Source organism: Euprymna scolopes, chromosome 3 (assembly GCF_053919585.1).
Source record: "Euprymna scolopes isolate OS-2025 chromosome 3, ASM5391958v1, whole genome shotgun sequence".
In the NCBI taxonomy this organism is placed as follows: domain Eukaryota; kingdom Metazoa; phylum Mollusca; class Cephalopoda; order Sepiida; family Sepiolidae; genus Euprymna; species Euprymna scolopes.
In genome coordinates this window covers 154,556,940-154,583,625 of record NC_136484.1, presented here as the reverse complement: position 1 = coordinate 154,583,625, position 26,686 = coordinate 154,556,940, and the positions used below count along the sequence as shown (strand labels likewise).

Genomic DNA, 26,686 nt, shown 5'->3' with positions numbered 1-26,686 from the left:
ATCAAATAACTTTTGTATATCACAAAAATAACAAATTAAGCGCAAAACTTGGATAAAACTGCATGCAAAATAAACAATGTTGATATGTTATAAATCTCTAAATTAAGAAGAAAATCTTACTCCATTTCTCATAGAAATATCTGTACCAACGATGTCACCAGAAGAGCTACGTAAACAACTGCATTTTGCAGTTAAGAACAATGATCGACCTATGCTAGAAAAGCTTATTCTGGAAGCCGAAAGAGCCCAATATCCAGAACTAGAGCTCGACCTGAAAATGGCTCGTGAAGCACTTCCAAAATTGGGAGTTGATTTTGAAGGTTAGAAAATCATACAAAATATTTGATTCTCATAAAATGAAAAGTAAAGTTGATTTTAAAAATTTTCATATTTTAATATAATGTTAATAATTAAATAAAGAAATGTATTGTTTATAATGTAGATCTTTATTCACATTTTTTCCAAATGAAAAAAAATTAAATGATCTTAGACGTTTGAAATTTTCACATAGTATCGTAATAAAAACCGTTTGTCTGTATTGATTTACGATTGCTTCGAAATCTGTATTAAATTTAACCTTCACTTATTAGGATCCATAACACCCGAAATCACAACACCGGAATTGTCCCTCAAAACTAAAGATACGAAATCCTTAGATGCATTCGCTAAACAAAGCATCGCATTTGGTATTCCTGGTGTGGATGTCGATATGCCAGAAGCAAAACTCACCTTTGATGCACCAGATGCCGGCAAAGGAGGTTCGAATATATGCTTATATATGTTTTATAATACATCTATTAAACAGTAAATATTATACATATGGCAAAATTATATAATGATTATCAATAAAAATTTATAAATCAAATACAGCCATCTCATAAAAAGTATTCTGATTAAACATTTTTTGTATTATTAAAGTACCTATTAGAAGAATTAAATAGCTTTTTAATTTTAACAAATAATCTATAAATGGATTCTTACAAAATAATAACGAGCTTTTCATTTATAAATTAATGAATGTTTACAGGATTATCATTCAATTTTTTTACATATTGTTTTCCAAAAATAGATTCACTTAAGATTAATACTGATGCAATGATTTTTAAATATGTTATTTTAAACACATCCAGTGATTAAATATAATCTATGAAGAAATTTATTTTGATGATTAATAAAAAGAACATTCTAAAATTCTAACCATCTTTAATGATTAAAATTTATACGTAAACGTTTTTTCTCTTGTTAATATTTGTGTCAACCTAGTACTCTGAATTTATATTGGTACATTTTGTTTGTCAGGAAAACTGAATATAGATAAACTTCGCTTGAAACTAAAGGGAGCCATAAAGAAAAATGACCCAGAACTTGTAAAATTAGCGGTAGAAGAATGTATCAATTCTGGACATGCAGAACTTATGCCTGATGTTGAAGAGGCTAGGCTTTATCTAGAATCTTTGGGAGACACTGGAAAAGGTTCGTTCAAATACGTATCTGTACTTTCCACGGATTCCTTCATTTTTTAAATTCCATATTATTTATATATTTTCTATTAATTTTTCACAACTGTCCTTAAATAATTATAAACTTCAAATCAATTCCAATATTTAACAATATGTATTTTATCGTCAGATTACATCTTGAATTTTATTAAATGATTATTTTGATTTAGAAGTAAGTACAATAACAAAACTATGTCTTATTAAGATGAATGAAGAATAATATTGGTTATCAATGTTAATACATAATTATTTCTAGCTTTACTCCTAAGTGTGCGTGCACATTCTAAATTGCTTTGTTTTAGGAATAAATTGTTTAAAAAATAAACACGATGTTTAAATACAAAGAAATGACTATTATATTATTTTAATGTTGTTCAGGAAACCCATTTATTAAGAAGAATCATAAATATTATTTGGGCATTCGTTTATTCATTTTCCCGAGTATTTTTATCGTTGTTTACTTTAGAAAGTGTAATTCCTTTCCATTATCAGGATCATGGTCATTTCCAAGTTTTCATTTCAAAGCTCCTAAATTCAGTTTGTTCCGAAAGAAACATGGAGATACAGGTTTGAATCTTATACTTTGCGATCTATTATTTGAATAACAATGATTGATTATAAATCTATTCGTTATAATTATTTAATTACATATTTTTAATTAGAGAATTTTAATATGTTCATAAGTTGTAAATACAACGATTTTTAAAGTGTAACCTATAAAACAACAAAAATGGATATTTAGTATATAGAATGGTAGATAAGCATAAAAACCAGATATTATAAATAATAACACAGAAACATCTCTAAATCTATCGATATTTCGGTAGATTTAAGTGTCCTTAATCATTAATGTAAAATTACCTTTATTGAATAGAAATATCTGCTTTTATTGTCGAAACATTCCATGTACTAAACATTCCATTTTGTTTGAAATTCAAGTTAACGTTTATGCAGCAACAAAAATAATATTAAATATCATGACTTTAAAATATTTAAAATCAAAATGAAAATGTTTTTAAAGATATGTATGCATACTTTTCAAATAAATACTTAAATCAATAAAGTGTTACATTTATATCATTACGAAAAACAATTCCCATTCACTAAAGTAAATATTACACTTGAATAAATGTCTAAAAATATAGTAAAAATTAATGAACAAAGATATAGAAGTTCCTTACAAACAATGTATAGACAATTGAAAAAAAAAACTTTATTTCTTATTTATATTACTGAATAAATTTAATGGCAATTTTTTCATAGATATTTCTTTGGACGATATGACACCGGAAACATTGCGTGGACAACTGCAGTTAGCGGTGAAGAATAATGACCGAAAGAAATTAGAACAACTGATTGATATTGCCGAGGAAGCCAAATATCCAGAACTGGCATTTGATCTCCGTGATGCCAGAATTGCACTTAACAACATGGGAGGAGGTTTTGGAGGTTAGACATTCTTAAAATGTCACATATATTTTGCATCGAATACAAATTCTCAAAAATAATAGGCTATCATTTTAATTTGTATTTAATAATTATTAACATAACTATAAATTGCTAAAGCACACACACACACACACACACACACACACACACACACACACACACACACACATATATATATATATGAACATGTAAAGCAAATGAATATGTACACTTCAGTACATAAGCATATATATTTATTGCAGGTACTGAATTCTAATCTGATCTATTAAATGAATTCGTTATATCAAATATAAATAAAATGTACAAGTTTACCTTCCCTAAGATCATACTCAAAGGATTATTAATATAATTCACCACGCTATTTACCACCCAATTATACTCGATACAATTAAACTTTTGTTTACGATGTAATTGTCTAACAAATTTCAATCATAAACATTTAATACATATTGCTTTATTCTGTTGAATATTCTGTTGCGGGGCCAATTGCCGATCAGCTTATCAGTAAAGGTGTAGTACCGAAGGAGTTTCAAACTCACTGCACCTTACCCATGGGATGTTAGAGTAATTATCTCAAATATAATGTCTATCAAAACAATCCCCTTACTATTTGCGGATTTGATAGAGCTATAACAGTTAAATAAAGGGGATATTGATCAATTTTGAACGTTGCCTTCATGTGTGCTTATCATTAAAGTACAGTAAAATAATGACGGTTGTGTATTTATACAAAAAACTTGATGAATAGAGACTGTCTGGCATAGAACCTATTTATTTGTATGAATTATGATTGGGTTGTAAATAGGTTCGTGGATTTTATTAACAATTAAATGGGTGGCATTTTGAGATCAATATTTATCATATCTATAAACGAATTAAACGTGTATTTTGTTTCTATTTTATTAAATAAAATCAATATTCGGTTATTAGGAAACCTGTCCTTGGACTATTTGCGTGAACGGCTGAGAGCAGCGTTTAAATCAAAGGACAAGAAAGCTTTAGATGCAACCATTAATGAGAGCGTCTCAGCCGGTCTTCCTGGCCTTGATGTCGATATCCAAGATGCAAGACTTGCCTTATTTGAATTGGAAGGCGGTAAAGGAGGTTAGCTGACACACTTATATTTGACTATAGCTACACAATAATCATAAGATTTTTTAACATCCATATATACAAAAACTGAAAATTTGTTTAAGTAATATGAGTAATGATTTTTATATATATTAATATGTATGCGCGTAAAGCGCTCATGTTGATGGATATCCATATTTACATGAAAATATTAATTTTCTAGTCTATTCCACTGATAGATTACTTGTTGCATGAAAATGTTAATTAACTTTAATTTTAAATTGCTATCCATTAAATGAATTATACATATAACTACCACATGATAATTAAATGTAATTCATATATTGACTAAACCAATTAAACAAATATAAGTATTGATTGTAAACTTAAAATTTGAACTTATTTTCTATTCATATTACGTTTATAATAAATAATAATTACGTTAATTAGAATTGAAAACGCCGGAATTTTACCGTGGCCAACTGAAGGCAGCAATTGAAAATAAGGATCGAATTCAATTGGAGAAGGCCATCATTGAATGCGAAGAAGCCGGCTTCCCGGAACTTTCTCTCGATCTTCGTCTTGCTAGAGACACATTGGATGGAATGGGATTTGGTCGTGGAGGTTAGTAAATGTGATATTACCAAATGAAACCGCTTGTGTCCCCACTGTCTGTTTATTTATCTTTCCCATTCTTTTTTTTAATTTTATAGGCCAACTAAAATTTATATAAACATGCTATAATATTGTATGCTAATGAATTCGGAAATAATTCTTAAATATGTTTTAATTCATAATTATTTCAAAATAACTTCCAGTTTGTAATATTTGTTTATAAATTACGCAACCGTCATGTGTAAGTCTATTTTAAATACACGTGTAAAATATGTTTCTAGGGCAATGTTAATAACGTGTAGTAGTAACATTGTATTATATATTAAATGTTTACTAAAGTTTTACATAATGACTATACAATTCATTATTAGTATTTTAATGTGAATAGACTCCAAAGACAAGATGATAAGATGTTTCAATATATATATATATATATATATATATATATATATATATATATATATATACATTAATTCAATTCATTAAGTCTGGCTAAATTGAAAATTGAATAGCAACTTCATAGTATTATGTATTATACTTTTAGCATTTTTCTTTTTTTGTTTAGGATTTTCAAGTATTTAATACAAAATTCTTCGCGGTGATTAAATTTTAGCTTTTGTTACCAGTCTCTTTGTGGGATACCTTTTTCTAATAGTGAGATATAAAGTTAAATATATTATTATAGATACATTTTGTTTGTCAGGAAAATTGAGCGTAGACGACCTTCGCTTGAAACTCAAAGGCGCTATGAAGAAAGATGACCCAGACCTTTTGGCTAAAGTGATCGGAGCATGTGTCAGTTCTGGACATCCGGAACTTTTGCCCGATATCGAAGAGGCCAGATTACATCTTGAATCTCTGGAAGGAAGTGACAGAGGTCTGTACTTCTTGATTCTTATAGGAAATGTAGAATGTTCTTATGTAATAGTTTTTATGTGCATACTATTTTAATTTAAAAATGATCGTTTACTTTATTAAAATTTATAAAGTATTTGTTTGTCTTGAATTGAACACAACCATCTCCGTATAATAATTACAAACGATACCTCGATAAAAATATTCATATTGTAATTTTTCATGATATCTAATATAAATATTCATAAAATTGTGTACTTTATAAAGTGGATTCATCCGATAGAAAAATAAAAATCTGTATTAAACATTATGATTATATATATCTTTAGTAAAAAAAATCATGTAAACCAAAAATAAACGCAAATTTGATGTTCGATTTACCGGTTAAAGTATTTTAAAAATTTAAATGCATTTTGATTGTCAGGATCATGGTCGTTTCCACAATTCCAAATGAAACTTCCCAAATTCAGTCTGTTCCGTAAGAAATATGGAGACACAGGTTCGGCCTTTTAGTTTTTTTATAAACATTATTAATATTATTTTTTAAATTGTCACGCTGTTCAAAATAATTTTTCTCTTTACTCTATATAATTAATATGGAATGATTAAACGGGTTAAAGATTAAATAATTAAAATAATGGTAATTATATGAAAAACATTACTAATCATGTAAAGTTAGAATTAAATGTACATTTATATTAGCTATAGTCAAAGTAATTTCAAATAATGTAATGAGATATCTATAGAATTGTTTTATAACTATACCAGTAATGACGTATAATGACGTGAAATTCATGTCAGACAATTTCAATAAATATTCGGTTTGATATTCATAAATAAGTAGCCCATTTCTTTCAAAATGAGACCCTTTAGTACTGAACGTTCTTCTTAGTCCACAAAGGCAAATACATTTTACCTATTTTACTTAGATATTTCTCTGGATGATATCACACCGGACACACTCCGTGAACAACTTCGCTTAGCCATCAAGAACAATGACCGACCCAAACTAGAACAATTCATTGAGATTGCCGAAGAAGCCAATTATCCAGAATTGGCATTTGATCTCCGCGACGCCCGTGAAGCACTCAACAATAATGGCGGTGGATTCGGAGGTTAGATAATTTTAAAAAACTTATATTTTTAAAATATATAATTCAACACTTTTGTGTTTCTTAAATGGCGTTACATTAAATATTTACTAAATAGCAACTATGCAATTTGCATGATAAAATTTAAATTATGACATTTACCTACTTTATTCAATTTGATTATCAGGAAATATTACTCTGGAAGGACTGCGTGGAAAGCTAAAGGCAGCGCTCAAATCAAATGACAAGAAGGTTCTCGAAGCCGCCATTAATGAAAGTTTATCGGCCGGTATTCCTGGTCTGGATCTCGAAATACAACAAGCCAGAGAGCTATTATTCAAATTGGAAGGCGGCAAAGGAGGTTAGATTAACACGACTTCCAACTCTTGAATGTTTAATTTATTTCATACTTTTGCAATTAAATTGAAACTTAACACATTCTAATGTCGTAAGTTTAATCTTTATATTCTTTGCGTATATTTTATAAAAATAATGTAATATGTTCATGGAAAATAATAATAATCAATGGCCTATAAGCCAAATTCAATCATTAAATTATAATTATATACACATGTTATTTAATTAACTACATATAAATTATGATACTAAAAGTAAATTATTATTTTATCTATAAAAAATAATAATCTATATCTAAAATAAGATTTTTATTGGTCCGAGATGTTTATAATCACTACTTATATTAATCAGGGTTGAAAACCCCAGAGACTCTCCGCGCACGATTGAGGGCAGCTATCAAAAACAAAGACAAACTTGAGTTGGATAAGGCCATCATTGAATGTGAAGAAGCCGGTTATCCCGAACTTGCTCTCGATCTTCGTCTAGCCAGGGACACATTGGACGGAATGGGCTTTGGTCGTGGAGGTTAGTAAATGGGATCGTTAATATCTATTTTATTTTTATTTAATATTTGTTCCTTAATTCCTTATTCCACACTTACATCGGCTTTATTGTACTATTAATTAACGTGCGAATATTGTTTAACAATTCTTTATTTTGTAAAAGCGAAACACAACCCGCCATCCGACGGTTATTCATTTAGCTATAAGCATTCATTCTGAAAGCATAACATTATCTATATTTATCTGTTGTAATTTTAAAACTAATATTGTTAATAAAATTAATTTTCTTAAATAATTATAAACATGATATTTTATGGGTTTTGTTTTTATTTTTAATAATTTAATTATTTACCATTAATATCGACAAAAATATTATATATATATTTATATATATATATATATGAAAATAAGGCAAGAAAGTAATAAATTAATTATATCAAGCGTTGATTTATTATGAAATACTTAATAATTATTTATGTGAATTAAAAATAAAATAACAGTGACTTATTTTGATGGTAACATCTGTGGATAAATGAAAACACATTTATTTTTCCTAAAAATATTTCATAAGAGAAGTTCCCTTTTACAGTTTATTAATAGGGTATTTCATATATATTTACTTGGACTTTAGATATTTCAAATGATATGTTTTTGATATTAAGAAACTATTAATGAATATCAAGCGTTATCAATGCATGTATTTGAAAAATCCATTTATATCAAGGTTTCGATTATTAAACATATCTCATCATTTCTTGCCCAATTTTCTTCTGTCGAACATATTTTAGTCAATAAATCACACTCACATAAATGTTTAGTTAAACGTGTATTGAAATTACAGTTTTTATACATCATATGAATAAATTAATTCTTTTTAAAAACAATGCTATTTATTTATTATGTATAATATTTTGATAGCGTTCTTGCCATTATCTTCATTTTAAGGTTAATTATTAGATCCTTAACACAAATTTATATAAAAATTAATAAGTAGCGATTTGCGACTGATGTCTACTTACATTTCATTATGTGTACTTTGTTATAAACAGTGTGGACAGCTTATACCTTGGACAAATAGTATAAACCCCGCTATTTCGTCAATTCTTGGTTTCGTACTTATTGTTTGTCATCATTAATTTAATGCATTTTATTTCCGAGATGTTATTAGTATTTCTGTTTGTTCATCAGGAAAACTGAGTGTAGATAAACTCCGTTTGAAACTAGATGGGGCCATGAAGAAAAAGGATCCGGATGTTCTAGCTAAGGTGATAGCCGAATGTGTCAGTTCCGGCCACCCGGAACTTTTGCCCGATATCCAAGGGGCTAGAATCTATCTTGATTCGCTGGAGGAAAGTGGTGGAGGTGGGTTTTGTCTAATTATATTGATTTCTTCATACAAATCATTACATGAAAATAATACAAATATATAGTAAAAGAACAATTTTAACATTAAACTATATATATATATATATATATATATATATATATATATATATATATACGAATATATATATATATATATATACGAATATATGTATATGAATATATATATATATATTATTCAGTTTGAAGATTTCCTACAAGGATTATACACAAACGCTTCTACGCAGCTTACTTGTCATAAGAATATCGTATACTATATATATATATATATATATATATATATATATATATATATATATATATATGTATGCATATATATATATATATATATATATATATATATATATATATATATACTACATATATACCTATACTTATTGTATGTCATTTATTGACTTTTATTTGTTATATGTACAATTTCAACATATAATAATACGAATTATGAATCATTCCTAAAGTGAAATTTTTAATTTGTTTACAGTGTTATAATTACTGACATATACACCTAAAATCTTCAAGTTGCGATCAAATATACACCACTTCATTCAAATACTAATTCATTAAATACGAATATAATCGTGTTTTATATTGCATACGTAAATAAATATTACACGTAAATTTTCGTTTAACTATTACCGGTCTTTGTCCGAGTCTTTGTCGATTTCTTGAGTTAATTTCTTTTTTGTGAATATTGTTTTAAATCAAGTAATTTAAATTGCAATCACTTTGATTATCAGCATCCTGGTCGTTACCTCGCTTCAATTTGAAAGCTCCAAAGTTCAGTTTCTTCCGTAGTAAACATGGAGATACAGGTTCGAATCATTTACTTTCTGTTCTATCATATAAACACATAAATATCCTTGTCTAAAGATCTCAGGAATTTTCCATTCAATATCGATTACGCATAATATCATTTTTTGCATTATGTATAGTAGTATAATTCTATTATAACCATATATAAATTAATAAAACAGTTCAATATACTTTTTATTAATGAAATCAAAATATACTTACTTATAACGAAAGTATCTTAATGAAAACGATTCAAATATAATTGGAATTATTGTATCAAGTCAGATGTAATTCGTAATAAATACGTACATTTCGTCATATTTACGCAATGAAATAATAAATTTTTAAAAAGTACATAATGTTATAATAATATAATGATTTTAAAATGAAATCAAATATTAAGATGTTATAATTTTAAACTGTGATATAAATACCTGACAATGAACTATCATTTTACTTAGATATTTCTCTGGATGACTTATCACCGGATACTCTCCGTGAGCAGCTCCGATTAGCTATAGAGGCTAAAGATAAGCACAAATTGGAACAACTTATTGAGCTTGCAGAAGAAGCCAAATATCCAGAGCTGGCTTTTGATCTCCGTGATGCCCGCATAGCACTAAACAAAATGGGAGGCGGATTTGGAGGTATACATATTACGAATATTTATGTATATTATATTAATGGTGGAAAAATAAACAGTACTGTATTTTAAAATTATATATAATGATTCAAATGTTTTTGTATGTATATATACATATAAAAATCTACATATGCATGTATTATAAACTTTGAATTATATTGTTTAATTGTAACGATTATTCTGTCAATATGAAACATCTTCTTCTTATGTAATTAATTATAATGCGATTATGTCAAAAATATAACAACTTCGTTTTTTTATGTAAGTGACATAAATTCAATGCATTTTAATGTTTTTTCTAAATCGATGTTCAATCGTCAGGAAACCTTTCTTTGGAATGGCTTCGTGAGCGGCTTAAGGCAGCGTTTAAATCAAAAGACAAGAAAGCCCTCGATGTAGCCATTAATGAAAGCATATCGGCTGGTATTCCTGGTCTAGATGTTGAAATCCAACAAGCAAGAGATTCCTTATTCCAAATAGAAGGCGGCAAAGGAGGTTAGATCAGTGATTAATATACATTTTAATATAACATATTTTAATGGGATTTTAAAAATTCTATAATTATATGTAAACAATGAATCAGGTTATGATAAATGATAAAATATGTTTTTTGTACATTGAAAGAGATTTTAAGAAATACGTATGTACATGAAAAATGACAGCATTTAAATTTGAATATGAAATCTTGGTATCCAATTAAAAGCAGCCCAATTTCTAAACCTTGATAGTTTGTTTATTATATTATGGATACACTGCTCTCCAATCTATATTAAGTTTTCTTCTTTCGTGGAACAAGAATACAAATATCCACACAAAATACACGGTACTTGCGCAATTTACAGACTGTGCTGAAGTAATAACGTTATTATTTAGAAAGCTGTTGTTAAGGAGGTTATTTAACTATTCTATGCATTCAATTAACAAACTAATAAGCAAAAAATACCGTAAAAATGGAATTCTAATTTGATAATCTAATCTAAAGATAACACGGCTCATAAACTGCACAAGTATCAAGTACACAATGAAAATCATAATTCCGCTGCTTAATTCTCAATAACAATCTTTCATTCGACTTGTAATTGGGCTACTTTTAAATGGGCCAAATCTATATATGCTGTTGGTATATATTATCTTAATATTAAAAATATTTCTGACAATATATAGTGTATTGCATATGAAGCTGCATTTTTATTGATGCTATATCACTTTGTGGTATTCTACGCTAATATTCAGATTCGCGAATAAAATAATCGTTTGTTTAGAAATATTATTTGTAAAACCAAACATTTAGCTTCATTTGTAATATATTATATATACTGTTCAATAGCATTCTAGATAGTATTAATAAATGGCTGATTTTCATACAATGGCACGCATTACATTAAATTCATCTTAGTAAAAATTTCTAGTAAATATTCACAAATATGTAGTTTTAATTAATACTTTAACAAGATATTTCTCATCACTAATTCCGTCAATCAGCATTGAAGACTCCAGAGGCTCTCCGCGCTGATCTGAAGGCAGCAATTAAAAATAAAGACAAACTAGCACTGGAACAAGCTATCATAGAATGTGAGGAAGTCGGTTATCCGGAACTTGCTCTGGATCTCCGTCTGGCCAGAGATACATTGGATGGTTTGGGATTTGGTCGTGGAGGTTAGTAGATGAAATACTATTTATCACTTTCTCTATTCTTTATCTATTTCTATATTTTTAATTCTCTCACAAACAGAATATTTAAACAAATAAAATCTATATTAAATATTTTACGACTAGCGTCCTTCAGCGAAAATACACACTAAGATATTTGAACTAATATATTTATATCATATGGAAATCAGGTTGTAAAATATTTTGTAATAATATTAATGCAATAAAAATGTTAAAGTATAGCTTATACTATTATTATCAAGTTTACAAATTAACACTTTTTCTTTATCAAACCTCAATTGTTTAGATTCTTTTAGTGCTCGTCAGTAAAAATATTTTGAATACAATCAATACATATGAATTCTCTCATCTAATATATTGTCAACGTATTCATAAAAATAAATTAAAGAGAATATCTCGTGCGGTTTAAAAATTTTTTTTTACGTAAATTGACATTATTCTTCACTTAGATATACTTATAACTAATTTTACATCCTAGCAATATTAGATTTATATGTTTCATCTTTGAAATTGGGTTTGTTTATTAGGAAAATTGAATGTCGACAAACTCCGGCTGAAACTTGATGGTGCCATCAAGAAAAACGACCCAGAACTTTTAGAGAAAGTAATCGCCGAATGTGTCAGTTCTGGATATCCAGAACTTTTACCTGATATCCAAGCAGCGAGAATCCATCTGGATTCTCTGGAAGCGACTGACAGAGGTTTGTTCCGATTCGTTTGATTTCTTATAGAGTTCGCGATTCGTAAACTGAACTTTCAAAGAATATTTAACTTGCATTTAAACGATATGTATTCTAAATTAAATATATTTTTGTAAATTCTTATTTTAATAAAAGTTTATCGATTTATTTTCCCTTTTGATAATCACTTACCGCATTAATGTTATAGATATGCTAACTTAAAATACATATTTTCATCAACATTCAATTTCAAATCGTGATAAACAAATACATTTCCTTCATATCAATACCAACAATTAAATAGTAATTAATATATATATATATATATATATATATATATATATATATATATATATATATATATATATATATATCCAATCTTTTATTACTCAAGGTAGAAAATGTTGAAATACAATATAGAATTTTTTTTATCGAATATAGTAAAGGTGTTTGACATTTTTTTTTATTTTGATTATCAGGATCATGGTCGTTCCCACAATTCCATTTCAAAGCTCCTAAATTCAGTTTGTTCGGTAAAAAACATGGAGATGCAGGTGCGAATCTTTACTTTGCGATTTATTATCGTAAACGAAAAACATTTTACTGTACATCTCTTTTCAGAAAGTAGTTAAAATCCTTTACGAAAGGATAAGGTTCATCACAATTCTAAATTTATGATCGTAACTCCGTGCATACATCGTTTTTATTATATGTTGTAGATCGAGCATTGGTATTATTATACACTTATTAACTTATTATTGTTATTATTACTATAAACTTGCATTATTTATTATTATTATTATTATTATTATTATTATTATTATTATTATTATTATAAATTTATAAGCTATTTATTATAAATTTATAATCGGTCATTTATATACATATAAGATTAATAGTAAAGACTTAAATATAATATTAACATGTAAAATAAGATAAAATAAAATCGGTGTATTGAATAGAACTATTAATTTGCAGTTTCATTTTACTTATGTTAAATACCATTAATTATTTTATTTTTGATATTTTCTTTTAAAACCTGATGGTTGTTATTGCATATAGATATATCCATTGGCGATTTGTCACCTGAGAAACTGCGTACTCAACTGCAATTAGCTATAAAGAACAAAGACCGAGCGAAATTAGAACAACTCATTGAAATTGCTGAAGAATCCCGATATCCAGAATTGGCGTTTGATCTTCGTGAAGCTCGGGAAACTCTCAACAAATTAGGAGGCGGATTTGGAGGTTAGATTCTCACATGAAAATATATATAAAAAATAATTTTAAAAAAATATTTTCCAGTTTTTAAATAAAATATAATTTGTATCACATTTAAATTTTAATTTATCAACAGAATTTTATATAAATTCACAATTTTACATTTTTTAAAAATTTGTAGTAATTTAATCTGGAAAAAGTAAAAGTTAGAAATTGAATTCTCTTTTCTTATTCAAACTCTTTAATACCGTCGAACTTCGATTAATAGGAAATCTCTCGCTGGACAATCTTCTTGGACGGTTGAAGGCAGCGTTTAAATCAAATGACAAGAAGAACTTGAATGCCGCCATTACCGAAAGTATATCCGCTGGTCTTCCAGGCCTTGATGTCGACATTCATCAAGCAAGAGAGGCCTTATTCAAACTGGAAGGAGGACAAGGAGGTTGGAATACTGATTCATATATATTAAAATAGCATGAAATACTTAAATGATTTATCTAACATTTAAAGTTATTAAATGATCTAATATTTATTATCGTGGTAAATTTGATTTATAATTATATACACATGACTAGAAAATACATTTGAAATATATGAAACTATTTTATAATAAGCTAACTGTGGATTATAATTCATGAATATATCAACATTATTTTTCTTACAATTATATAAAATAAATAACATGTAAATTATCGAATAGTATATATTCGATAACTGGTAAACGAAAAATAACAACACATAACGTATATAAGACGCATTAGAATAGAATACAAATATTCTCTAGCAAACTTGGAAAGTTTTTAACAGTTTTAATGTCATAATTTTATTTATTATAAAATATGTCCTCTCGGCACTCGATTTTAATTATTACCATAACATATCTACATGTCTTGCAGTTATTAAAATCGCGTGTAGAGAAGCCAGATTTTAAAGAAAAAATTGTGAAATACAAAGTATTTTATACATTAAAACATGTTGATTAAGTATGAGATTGGATTCTAATGCGGTTTTTTCATAAACTTATGTGTTTATTTTATTGGTTTACATATTGCGTGTTAATTATTCTTGACATTTACGTAGATAATGTTCAATCCATACAATAATGTCAATGTTCATTCTACTTAACATTTATAAAGAAGCTTTCTAATAAATAATCTTGAGATTATAATCACTAATAGTTATTCATAATTAATAATATTTATAATTAATAATTAATAATTACCTTAATCAGGACTGAAAACTCCAGAGGCCCTCCGTGCACAACTAAGGGCAGCAATTAAACACAAGAACAAAGTTGAATTGGAAAAGGCCATAACTGAGTGTGAGGAAGCCGGTTTTCCGGAACTTTATTTTGACCTTGCTCAGGCTAGAAACACTATGGAAGGATTGGGTCTTGGCCGAGGAGGTTAGTTGAGAGGATTAAAATTTTCATTTGTATAAACTCTTTTGTGTTCGCACTGTATCTTCTCTCTTTCACTCTTTATTTTTGCATATTGTCAGTCGGAAAAGTAAAAATATTTGACAAGAATCTTCCATATAAGAAATTTAAAAAATGGAGATAATTTTATGTGAGACTTTAGCGTCTTTAAACATCATTTAAAAAATACTAAGAACAGTTTGTAATCAAATTCGATTAAATGTATAAGATGGTTTTATTTTGAGTTAGAAATAAACATTAATAATAATAAGAGTGTTAACAATCGATGATTATCCAATATATCATAACTATGCATAATACATGTCATCTTGATTCATATAAAGTTTCTATTAAGATATAAATATTTAACTTTTTATTTTCATTATTTATTTATTTATTATTATTATTATTATTATTATTATTATTATTACTTTTTCCACTGAAATTTTTTAAAAATGCATGGTCTATATGTTGTAATTTGGGAATCTGATTCTTAGTTCATCTTTCTTGCACCCTTTTTTCATCAATCCCCTGCACTGACATTTTTGGTATATATTTTTATTAACAATTTTTTACTGGAGGGGAGAGGATTGACTATTTTCTTCAATGGTACATTTTGCTTATCAGGAAAATTGAGCGTAGACAAACTCCGCGTGAAGCTAGAGAATGCCATGAAGAAAAACGATCCAGAAATTCTAGGAAAAGTAATAGCCGAATGTGTAAGTTCTGGACACGCCGAACTTTTGCCCGATATCCAAGAAGCCAGACTTCATCTGGGATCCTTGGAAGAAAGTGGAAAAGGTTTGTCCTAACGCCCTACCATTCATTCGGCTTTTTTAAAATTCTCTATATAACAGATCAGCTTGACATTACCCCCCTCTCTCTCTCTCTCTCTTTGCATGGTTTGACGAATTTGATCTCATCTTAATGCATTTTAAAGAATATATGTTGACATTATCTGACTTTATTCTGAAATAAAATCACATTTACCTTAAATTTATCGACAGCATGTTTATAATGTTAATGAAAAATATAATTCATCGCGTACATTTAAATGAATAACTATTATATAATGTTCTACATTAATAATTATAAACCCATGAATAAATTCTCATTAAAACTATTTATTTGCGTAAATTTATTAAGCTTATGAAATTAGCATTTTATCTAAGAATCAATTATAATTCTCAATATGCATGTAGATAAATTTGATAAGCTATGTCTTTAGCTCAAAAATAAATAATAAAAAAGGAACACTTTTAGATCAGCTTCAGAATAAATATTTGTTTGTTTGAATCATGTTTTTTCATGGTTGAAATTCTCATGATTATAATTAATTTTAATTATCAGGATCATTCTCGTTGCCAAGATTACATGTGAAACGTCCTAGCTTCCGTCTTTTCAAAAAGAAACATGCCGATGCAGGTTCGAACCTTTCATTTTCACACACCTTATCTGAATGTATTGTTTTCATTATAAACATTCATTATTGGTTAATTTTGGTTTTAACTTTAATCTTGAAAACAACAACATATTTACGTTTTTTTCTGAATATTTTAGAATGAACCAAACGTTTTATATTATAATTCTAGTAACATGATTATTAATGAATAGAATATTGCTATAAGAGCAAACGATAATAAATGTATTGAACTAATAATATATACATTAATTTCATATTGCTTAAAAGACTATTTTATCATTTTATTATTCACACTATTTTAATGCTTCTATCTAATTTTTCAAATTAAGTTTTCATAAATAAGAAGTGTCATGTAACTTTACATTAAGTAATAAAATGTCGTTTCCGTTTAGTAAGATAATTTGTGTCATTTTACGTAGATATTTCCGTGGACATGTCACCGGACGCTCTGCGTAAACAATTACGATTAGCCATAAAGAACAGTGACCAACCAAAATTAGAAGAACTTATTGAGATTGCCGGAAAAGCTCAATATCCAGAAGTTGCTATTGATCTTCGGGATGCCAGGATTGCGCTCAACAAATTAGGAGGCGGATTCGGAGGTTAGATATTCAAATTGAAATCACTAACTTTTTTATCTTAATCAATGTAATTAATCGGCACGTCAGATAAATTTTTAATTTGATTATATAATTCAATAACATATGGTGACATATATTTTAATTGTTAATAAATAATAAAATTTAACAGTAAACTTTAGCAATGTTTGAAACGAATCAATTAAACGGTAAAAATCAAAGCACTGGTAAAACTCGTGAACACATAATTTCAATAAAACGGATTAGAAAATTTCCTTTCTTAATCCATATAGTTTTAAAGTGAAGAAACGATATGCAATAATTTTATACTGCTTAACATTCTTATACATTATTTACACGAGCTAAAACTATGAAGGTTCCAGGATTTTGTTTGGTTTACAAATTCTTGAGTGTAAGCTATTCTGTACTTTTACTTAAAAAAATGGCAAATCGTTTCCTAGTCCTAAAATTTTGTGAATATATATTTTTCTATAAATCATATTTTTTCATTTGGTTTAAGAGATATCAAATGTAAACTATTCTGTACCTTTACCTAATTAAACATATATACTAATTTTTTCCTTTACTTCCTTGATTAATCATGATTGTAGTTTTTTTGGAAATTCTATTCATAAGTATATTTAGAATTAAATTGATTTTCGATTATCAGGATCTATATCTCCTGAGGACATGCGATTGCAACTGAAGAAAGCAGCCAAATCTAAAGACAAAGACGCTCTGAATGCTCTTATAAACGAAAGCATATCACTTGGCCTTCCAGGCCTTGATGTCGACATCCAAGAAGCTAGAGATGTCTTATTTAAACTGGAAGGAGGAAAAGGAGGTACAGTTTTATATACTTTTCCTACTAAACATATTACTCAGTAAAAATATAAGTAATTCGTTTTCCAATATTTTTTATTCGCATCGATTCCAGGTTTCTTATTTATTAATTCTATATACAAGTTTCCTCTTCTGTTTTCTGTTTTGTAACCTTATTCCATTTCCAGCTAAATACAGAAATAATACCGCAGTTATACTTAGGTTCTACTGAAATAAAATTATTCTTAAATTTAACATTAAAAATATATGACAATTATAATTACACATAAATAAATTACATAAATAAAGAAATTTTATTCACCTTGGTTACGTTCATAATTTTGAATATATTAATGAAAGTTTAATTTATTATTTATAATATTGTATTCAATTTTTGTAAAATATACTAAATAATTTAGAATCTCCTCTGCCACTGTCTTGGGTGGCATTTCATAATTTTCGATGAATTAAAATGAATTACGATTTATATTTCTATCCGTCATAGGTAGCTATCTAAATAATGTTATCACTGGTCCGTTTTGTTTGTCAGGAAAATTGAGCGTTGACAAACTCCAGCTCAAACTAGATGCAGCCATGAAGAAAGAAGATCCAGATGTTTTAGAGAAAGTAATTGCCGAATGTGTTAGTTCTGGATATCCAGAACTTTTGCCTGGTATTGAAGAGGCCAAACTTCAACTGGAATCTCTGGAAGGAAATGCTAGAGGTTCGTGGTTATTAGGCTTATTAACTGCTGCCATATATTAATGATAAAGCTTTAAATGTAATGTTATATGATTGATTATATATAAAGTTTTAACATTTTTCGATAAAGTAGTATTTCTTTAACATATACAAGCATTCATAAGAATTATCTATTTATTAAATAGATATGTTGGTTAAATGTTTTAAAATGGTTCTTCAAAGTAAAATAGCTTTAATATCAGAAATTGATAGTTAATGATTTACGTGAAATATAACGCCGGTATTTCTTAAATTAAACACAAGATTTAAAAAGGTGTAAAAATACTAGTATAATATTCGAACACTGTAACGTTTGTAGTAGTTTATGTAATTTCTAGTGTTCTTAAAAGGCTTTTACTTTTGTTTATTAGGGTCTCTGTCGTTACCAAGGTTCCACATGAAACTTCCTAAGTTCAGTATGTTCCGTAAGAAGCATGGAGATGCAGGTTCGACTAATTTTGCTTTGACAATATTTACAAAAAAGTGATAATTGTATTTTATTATATGTAATTTAAGCGTTTTCGAATAAAATTATATCAAAATAATAAAATGTCATTAACGTTTTTAAGTAAATATAACGCTCATTCGTTTAGATAATTCATTCAAGATATTGATACTCGAATAATTATATAAATAAATAAACACTCATTTAAAATTAGCTTCACGCATTTAAAAAAAACATGTAATAAAGCAATATTAATCTACGCTTAGGCTATTAATAATATCGTATTAAACTTTTCAAGAATATAATTGATGGATATATCTAATTGAAAAACATATGTCTCATTAATATATTTAACGATCTCCTTCTTTTTAAATATTATTTTAATGCCATTTTTTATTGGCTCATTTGAATTTTCGAAGAAAACTACTTTAAGATTGAGAGTATAAACAAGACAAAATTTGGTCAAATTAGGAATGTATATGACGTTATGTATATTTAGGCAAACGTGTATCTGAAATACTTTATATAATTTGAAATAGATATCTCTCTGGACGACTTGTCACCAGACGCTCTACGTGATCAACTACGATTGGCTATAAAGAACAACGACAAACAAAAATTAGAAGAACTTATTGATATTGCTGAGGAAGCCCAATACCCAGAACTGGCGTTTGATATTTGTGACGCAAGAATTGCACTCAACAAGCTAGGAGGCGGATTTGGAGGTTCGATATTCCCTTAAAATCATTTATTTTATGTGTAAATCAAGGATATTAAATAAAAGTATATATATCGTGTAAATTCTATATTACAATACAATTCAATTAATTATAATAAGATGCAACGGTTTTAATTGTGTGTAATATGCATGTAACGGGGTCATAGACGAAGAACTGCAAGAGATTTAAAACACTCATCATTTAATAAAGATATCTTACCTCGAGATATATTATGAAACGCGGTTACACAAATTATATCACCCAGTAGAAGTTGGGACTTAATCAAATAAGATTAACATTTTTCATAATTGCATCGTTTGTGTTTTCCTTCACAATACCGACAGATATCGATTCTTGCATTGTAATAGCCTTCTATGACCCCTCTATATTATTAAATATTGTTTCCATTCTATTTAAAAAAAATTATAATTTAACAGTACATTTACAAAATTATTAAATTATAGCAAGTAAAGAATTCATTCCGTTTATAGTTGACATATAATTTTGGTTTAGATACACTCATTTTTTTAATTAAATACTTAAACTGAAATATTGCATTGAAAATGACTTTCGATTCATAGGATCGATATCTCCTGAAGACGTCCGATTGCAGCTGAAAACAGCGGCTGAATCAAACGACAGGAAAGCTCTGGATGCTCTTATTAAACAAAGTATATCGCTCGGCCTTCCTGGCCTTGATGCTGACATCCAAGCAGCCAGAGGTGCTTTGTTTAAACTGGAAGGTGGCAAAGGAGGTTAGAGACGATTTTATATACATTTAACAGTAATTCTTATAATTTTTATTTCCAAAATATATTTATTTGCAGATAATAAATTAAAATATTAAAAATATTTTATGAATATGTTTTATATTATATAATATTCATGTAGTCTTTGATATTATTGAAATGCTGCTATAATTTATATAACATTTCAACTATTATACAAATCAGATTTGTTATATTTACAACGATTCGCTGGCAGAAGCCAGAAGCCTTCCTATTCGGCTGGTAACAGTCTAGTAATTAACAAAACTAGAACATAAAGGCTTATTTAATCCATAGTGAAGTAGTCATGACAATATTGCTACAAAAACTGTTGTAAATATAACGACTTCATTCCGGGTAACAGGTTGAAATAATATTCACATAAGTACAATTGTTATTTTTGTATCAACAATATTTAATAAATTATATAAATATTATCTATTAATTAAAAGCTAAACTGAAAAACTAAGAATGATTAATAAAGATCAAAACGTTCAATTCTCTTTATCTAACACGTTGTTATACATCCATAATTACGTTAATCAGACCTGAAGACACCAGACGCTCTCCGAGCCCAATTAAAAGCAGCGATTAAAAACAAGAATAGGGCTGAACTAGAGAAGGCCATCATTGACTGCGAAGGAGCCGGTTTCCCGGAACTATCTTTTGATCTCCGTATGGCCAGAGATGCATTGGACGGCATGGGTTTTGGTCGTGGAGGTTAGTAAAATTTAAATAGTAGTTCACGATTTCTTAATGTAACCATCCTTTTCTCTAAAGTTTTACTTTTTTATGCTGACACTCTATATCTCTTCAATATTCGACTAAATTTTAATCTGCTATTTCTGAAAATAATTTATCTGTATGTTAAATATTTGTCAAATATATTTTGAAATTCTGTTTGTAATTATATAGTAAGCTTGTAAATAGAAATTAAGTATTTTTAATAAAAAACAACCCAATCAATTTTTTTCTGAATGTTATAACGAGCAAAAACATATGCAATCGTTTCGATTAATAATCTGATCGAATTTTCTATGCAATCCAAAGCAGTCATCTTCAATAATTCTTGAATAATCGCATTATAACCATCTCTCCACACTTTGCCATTCTTACTTTTCTATTACCCGTTATCACACACAGAATTGTTATTGATATCTCCTTATGCATTCCTATTATCTTTTCCGCTACGTGAAATAGTGTTGATATTATTATCATTGGTAATTTTAATTTGTCAGGAAAATTGAGTGTAGACGAACTCCGCTTGAAACTAGACGGGGCAATGAAAAAAGATGATCCAGAACTTCTGGATAATGTGATCACTGAATGTGTCTGTTCAGGATATCCAGAACTTTTGCCCAATATTCAAGAGGCCAGACTACGTCTTGATTCTCTACAAGAAAGTATAAAAGGTGCGTTCTCTCTCGTTTCCTTCGTCAACTGCATTATAATATTCTTACAAATATGATTCTGTGAAATATATATATCGCTTCACACCACATAAATACGTTAGTTTAAATGAACCTGATCCATTTCTTCTAAAAATAATGCTATTTAACTATACTTAAAAATATGTTTTAGGTCAATATTTAATTTAAAAACGAATAATTCTATTTCCATCATCTTCCCAACCACTTATATATTTATATATTTAAAAGAAGCTAACTCATAATCCGTCATCGGCAAATACAAATGAATTAATAATGATCATAAAAATTATATTTTATATACATATACGATAGTTTTATCTGTATTGTATTAAGCATGACATTATTTTGATTATCAGGAACATGGTCATTACCCCGACTCCATTTTAAATCTCCGAAGTTCAGTTTGTTCCACAAGAAACATGACGACGAAGGTTCGAATTTTATTTTTGAATAAACTAATTAATTATATTCATGAATATAAATCGAATAGTTATGAACACAGCATACATACATACATATATATATATATATATATATATATATGTGTGTGTGTGTGTGTATGTGTGTATGTGTGTATGTATGTATGTATGCGTGTGTATGTTATCGTATGAAATAAATAACAAAAATATGTTGATTAAAGATTATTGTAACTCGTCGATTTCTTTACCAGAGAATGTCGACGGGGATGCTCAGGCAATTATCGTAAGGCCAGAGTGTCCCTCCTTAAGGGGTGCTGGCTTGAACACGCCACTTTCGGACTTTGTATCATATCTTGCTGTGGTGGGCAATAAGTAAATATCTACCTTAGAATTATTCGTAAACTTATATTATAAAATATATAAATATGTATATATATATATATGTATATAGATATATATATATTTGTGTGTGTGTGTAAGTATGTGTGTGTAAGTGTGTGTATGTGTATAATATATTCTATTTCGTATTTATTATAAAACCAGATAAAGTAGATTCATAAATCATTTCATGAGATTATTGAAAAATGTTTTGTTGAACCTATAAAAGATCAACGCAATTTAAAGTATGGCTACATTTTATACAGCAGTGTTTACTAATCGAATTCTTTACCAGCTATCTTATACATAATCTTGTGGTTCAGAAAACTCTGATTATCATTTTACTTAGAAATCTCTCTGGATGATATTTCAATGGACATGCTGCGTGAAAAACTTCAACTGGCCGTCAAGGATAACGATCGAGCAGCACTCGAGAACCTTATCTTAGAGGCTGAAGAGGCTGAATATCCAGAACTATCGTTTGACTTACGTGAGGCTCGTGTGGCTCTAAACAAATTGGGAGGCGGATTTGGAGGTTAGCAGATCATGACGAATATTTCTTTTTATTTCTAATGTTAGATTTCAAGATTATCTGGATATTTTGTTTTATAAATAAATTATATATCGCGACATATTTTATATTTCTAATTATTAATAAAAATATTCCAATCACTTATATATTTATATATTTAAAAGAAGCTAACTCATAATCCGTCATCGGCAAATACAATGTGTGCTCATCATTTCCTAACGAAATTAGCATATTTAAATAATTTATGTAAAAACATAGTCCGATAACAGCATTTATCATGAAAATACTTACTGTTGTATATCATTTATCAATTACATAACTAAAATTTAAAATATATCAATATAAATAATAAGTTGTTATAACGATATATTTGATTTAGAATTTAATATTCGTACTTTATATATTTGATGTAAGGTTTTACAAGAAAAACGATTTTTCATTATCAGGTAATCTATCTGTCGATGACTTCCGTCAGAAACTGAAAGCAGCCATTAAATCCAAGGACAAGAAACTTTTAGATGTTGCCATAAAAGAAAGCATCTGGTCTGGTCTTCCTGGACTCGAACCAAACATTCACGAAGCTAGAGAAGCCTTATTTAAATTAAATGGCGGAAAAGGAGGTTAGATATTTTACAAACTCAGTTTATCGAAAGTAAATCTATAAGGAGGTTATTTTAAGCTTTATATTTCCTATGAATTTACCATTTTAAAAGGATATATTTAACCTATTAGGTCCTAGTGTATACAGTCTTTTTTATTGAGCTGTAACCTTGTGTAATATCTTAAAATGAGTTTAAAATACTCAAATTGAAATGAAAACGTTATTTATTTTATAAGAAAGCGAAATATCGACTCTCCTATAAATAGGACACCGAGTACATGTAATATACTTTAGAAATCAAGAGGTTATACATTTAAGATAAGTTTACGTGGTATGGATAAAAGCACTTAACACAATGAGTTACATTGGACTTTTGGGAACAAGTTAGCTGCTTTCTATTGCAAAATTAATTTATATAAGTTTGTAAATGATCAAACAAATAGAATGTTAGCAAATTTTAGGATTCTTGAGAGTGCTCCAACAACTCTCAGAGAGAAGTTAATTAATATAGATTAATTCTACCATTTCGCCAGAATAAATATGCCATAAATAGTGGTATTAGGTTTTTTAAAATAAATCATTTGGTGTCCTATTTATAAGACAGTGGGACCTAATGGGTTTATTTCCTATTAGTTGTGATTACGGAGTCTTAAATGCGATTTGCCGTTAAAAGTATTTTATTTATTTTTTATTCAATATAATTATATATAATTAAATTTATCAAAGTTAAAGTGTATTACAAATTTTTAAGAATTAAGATAATCGCATTATAATTAAACAATTTTAAATATATATCTTCTTTTCAATAATCAGTATTTCGTACAAAAATTACATTAATTAGGGCTCAAATCACCCGAAGCTTTGTGTGGTCAACTAAGAGCAGCAATCAAAAGCAAGAACAAGGTTGAACTGGAGAAGGCCATTATTGAATGTGAGGAAGCCGGTTATCCGGAACTCTGTCTTGATCTTCGTTTGGCCAGAGACACACTGAACGGTATGGGCTTTGGCCGTGGAGGTTAGTAATTAACACGTTAATTATCAAGTTAGTGTTATATTCTTTTGTTTCTAAATTTACAGAACTTATATCTGCCATTACCGTATTAATGTTTTCAATCAATTATAATACGGGTCCGAATTGCTTATACATAATCGATGATATTTTTCATGTTAATATTTCTATCATTCTGTCTCTTAAATATGTTGCTGATATTATTTAGATTTTCCTTCAGTTTAAATTCTCAAGTAGTTTTAATTTGGAGCGATCTTCGTTACTTGTGATATTTCGATTAAAACATTCAATTTTTAAAAGATTCTTTTAATTGTTAAATGTAAAACAAAACCCACATGTACATGCTAAATGAATGAAGCAAATCTGTTCAGTTTATAGATTGAATGTTATTTTACTTTACTCATAAGTTTCGTATAAAATTAGCATATTTGAATTAATTATTAGCATAAAACATATATCTGATAACAGCATTTATTAGAAGCAACTTACTTGTTAAATATAATGCATTCATTATATTGATTATTTAATCAAAATTTAAATAAAATATATCAATATTAGTTATAAATGGATAACAATAAATAGTATTTTAATATTAACCATGACATGTAACGTTCAAACAACTGAAGTGTATTTAAAAGAAACTTCAAAAACATATTCAAATTCAATCCTTTAAAATATCTCGGTTCTCCTTCAACTTTTCTAACTCTAAATCTTCATATACGAATCGGTCTGATATCATTGTCCTTGGTATGCTTGTGTTTGTCAGGCAAATTGAACGTTGACAAACTTCGCCTGAAACTAGATGGGGCTCTGAAGAAAAACGACCCAGATCTTCTGGATAAAGTGATTACCGAATGTGTCAGTTCCGGATATCCGGAACTTTGGCCGGATATCCAAGAGGCTAGACTTCATTTGGATTCACTGACGGGAAGCGTAAAAGGTTTGTTTTTCTTCCTGAGATTGATTCTAGTACTATATGTATTATAAAATTAATTTTGATTAGAACAGAGAAGTAAGACATTCACAGTAGACATAATTTGTAAATTGTTGATACTTTCTTGTAAAAGAGTAATTAGTAATTAATGATGTCATATATGATTATGTTATCTTCAATTTAGAAAACATTTATTTTAATGATTTTTCTAATTTTTAAAGAAATATTATTTACAGTAAATTTCCTTTCGTATATAGCACATTTCCTTATTTAGTATAATATAAAATTAATACAATCTTTAGAAAAATATATTTCTTTAGAACAATCATTTTCCTTTAGCATTTCTTTGAAATATCAAATTTCGATTCCCAGGATCCAAGCCCGGCTTCCATGTGAAATTCCCTAGCATGCGTCTCTTCCGTAAAAAACCAGGAGATGAAGGTTTGCATCATTTTAAAAGTACCACTAACGTATTAGCTATTAAATTTGTGTGTATTACACGTTTACCTATTTTGTATCCAAATAATTATCCATTTATAAACATTTCATTTAATGAAAATCTAATAAGATTTACGCATGGTTACGCAAAATGCAGATTTACTATGGCCAATAATTAATAATTGTAATATTTCTGCTTTCCT

General features: G+C 28.0%; 1 protein-coding gene across 2 annotated transcripts in view; it reads left to right on the top strand.

Moving 5' to 3' along the window:
- The window catches only part of LOC145259887 (uncharacterized), a 575,878-nt gene that overhangs the window by 484,437 nt on the left and 64,755 nt on the right, over positions 1 to 26,686 (top strand). For both annotated transcript variants that reach the window (XM_080117779.1, XM_080117787.1), the window contains 38 exons: positions 135 to 320; positions 591 to 758; positions 1,300 to 1,473; positions 1,992 to 2,066; positions 2,763 to 2,948; positions 3,879 to 4,052; positions 4,470 to 4,643; positions 5,338 to 5,511; positions 5,914 to 5,988; positions 6,419 to 6,604; positions 6,768 to 6,941; positions 7,289 to 7,462; positions 8,629 to 8,802; positions 9,561 to 9,635; positions 10,077 to 10,262; positions 10,580 to 10,753; positions 11,741 to 11,914; positions 12,457 to 12,630; positions 13,089 to 13,163; positions 13,672 to 13,857; positions 14,099 to 14,272; positions 15,062 to 15,235; positions 15,875 to 16,048; positions 16,598 to 16,672; positions 17,090 to 17,272; positions 17,919 to 18,092; positions 18,621 to 18,794; positions 19,183 to 19,257; positions 19,796 to 19,981; positions 20,557 to 20,730; positions 21,289 to 21,462; positions 21,981 to 22,154; positions 22,529 to 22,603; positions 23,319 to 23,504; positions 23,948 to 24,121; positions 24,944 to 25,117; positions 25,878 to 26,051; positions 26,418 to 26,486. In XM_080117779.1, coding sequence (XP_079973905.1) covers positions 135 to 320; positions 591 to 758; positions 1,300 to 1,473; positions 1,992 to 2,066; positions 2,763 to 2,948; positions 3,879 to 4,052; positions 4,470 to 4,643; positions 5,338 to 5,511; positions 5,914 to 5,988; positions 6,419 to 6,604; positions 6,768 to 6,941; positions 7,289 to 7,462; positions 8,629 to 8,802; positions 9,561 to 9,635; positions 10,077 to 10,262; positions 10,580 to 10,753; positions 11,741 to 11,914; positions 12,457 to 12,630; positions 13,089 to 13,163; positions 13,672 to 13,857; positions 14,099 to 14,272; positions 15,062 to 15,235; positions 15,875 to 16,048; positions 16,598 to 16,672; positions 17,090 to 17,272; positions 17,919 to 18,092; positions 18,621 to 18,794; positions 19,183 to 19,257; positions 19,796 to 19,981; positions 20,557 to 20,730; positions 21,289 to 21,462; positions 21,981 to 22,154; positions 22,529 to 22,603; positions 23,319 to 23,504; positions 23,948 to 24,121; positions 24,944 to 25,117; positions 25,878 to 26,051; positions 26,418 to 26,486 — 5,901 coding nt within the window. The remainder of the gene's footprint in view (positions 1 to 134; positions 321 to 590; positions 759 to 1,299; positions 1,474 to 1,991; positions 2,067 to 2,762; positions 2,949 to 3,878; positions 4,053 to 4,469; positions 4,644 to 5,337; positions 5,512 to 5,913; positions 5,989 to 6,418; positions 6,605 to 6,767; positions 6,942 to 7,288; positions 7,463 to 8,628; positions 8,803 to 9,560; positions 9,636 to 10,076; positions 10,263 to 10,579; positions 10,754 to 11,740; positions 11,915 to 12,456; positions 12,631 to 13,088; positions 13,164 to 13,671; positions 13,858 to 14,098; positions 14,273 to 15,061; positions 15,236 to 15,874; positions 16,049 to 16,597; positions 16,673 to 17,089; positions 17,273 to 17,918; positions 18,093 to 18,620; positions 18,795 to 19,182; positions 19,258 to 19,795; positions 19,982 to 20,556; positions 20,731 to 21,288; positions 21,463 to 21,980; positions 22,155 to 22,528; positions 22,604 to 23,318; positions 23,505 to 23,947; positions 24,122 to 24,943; positions 25,118 to 25,877; positions 26,052 to 26,417; positions 26,487 to 26,686) is intronic.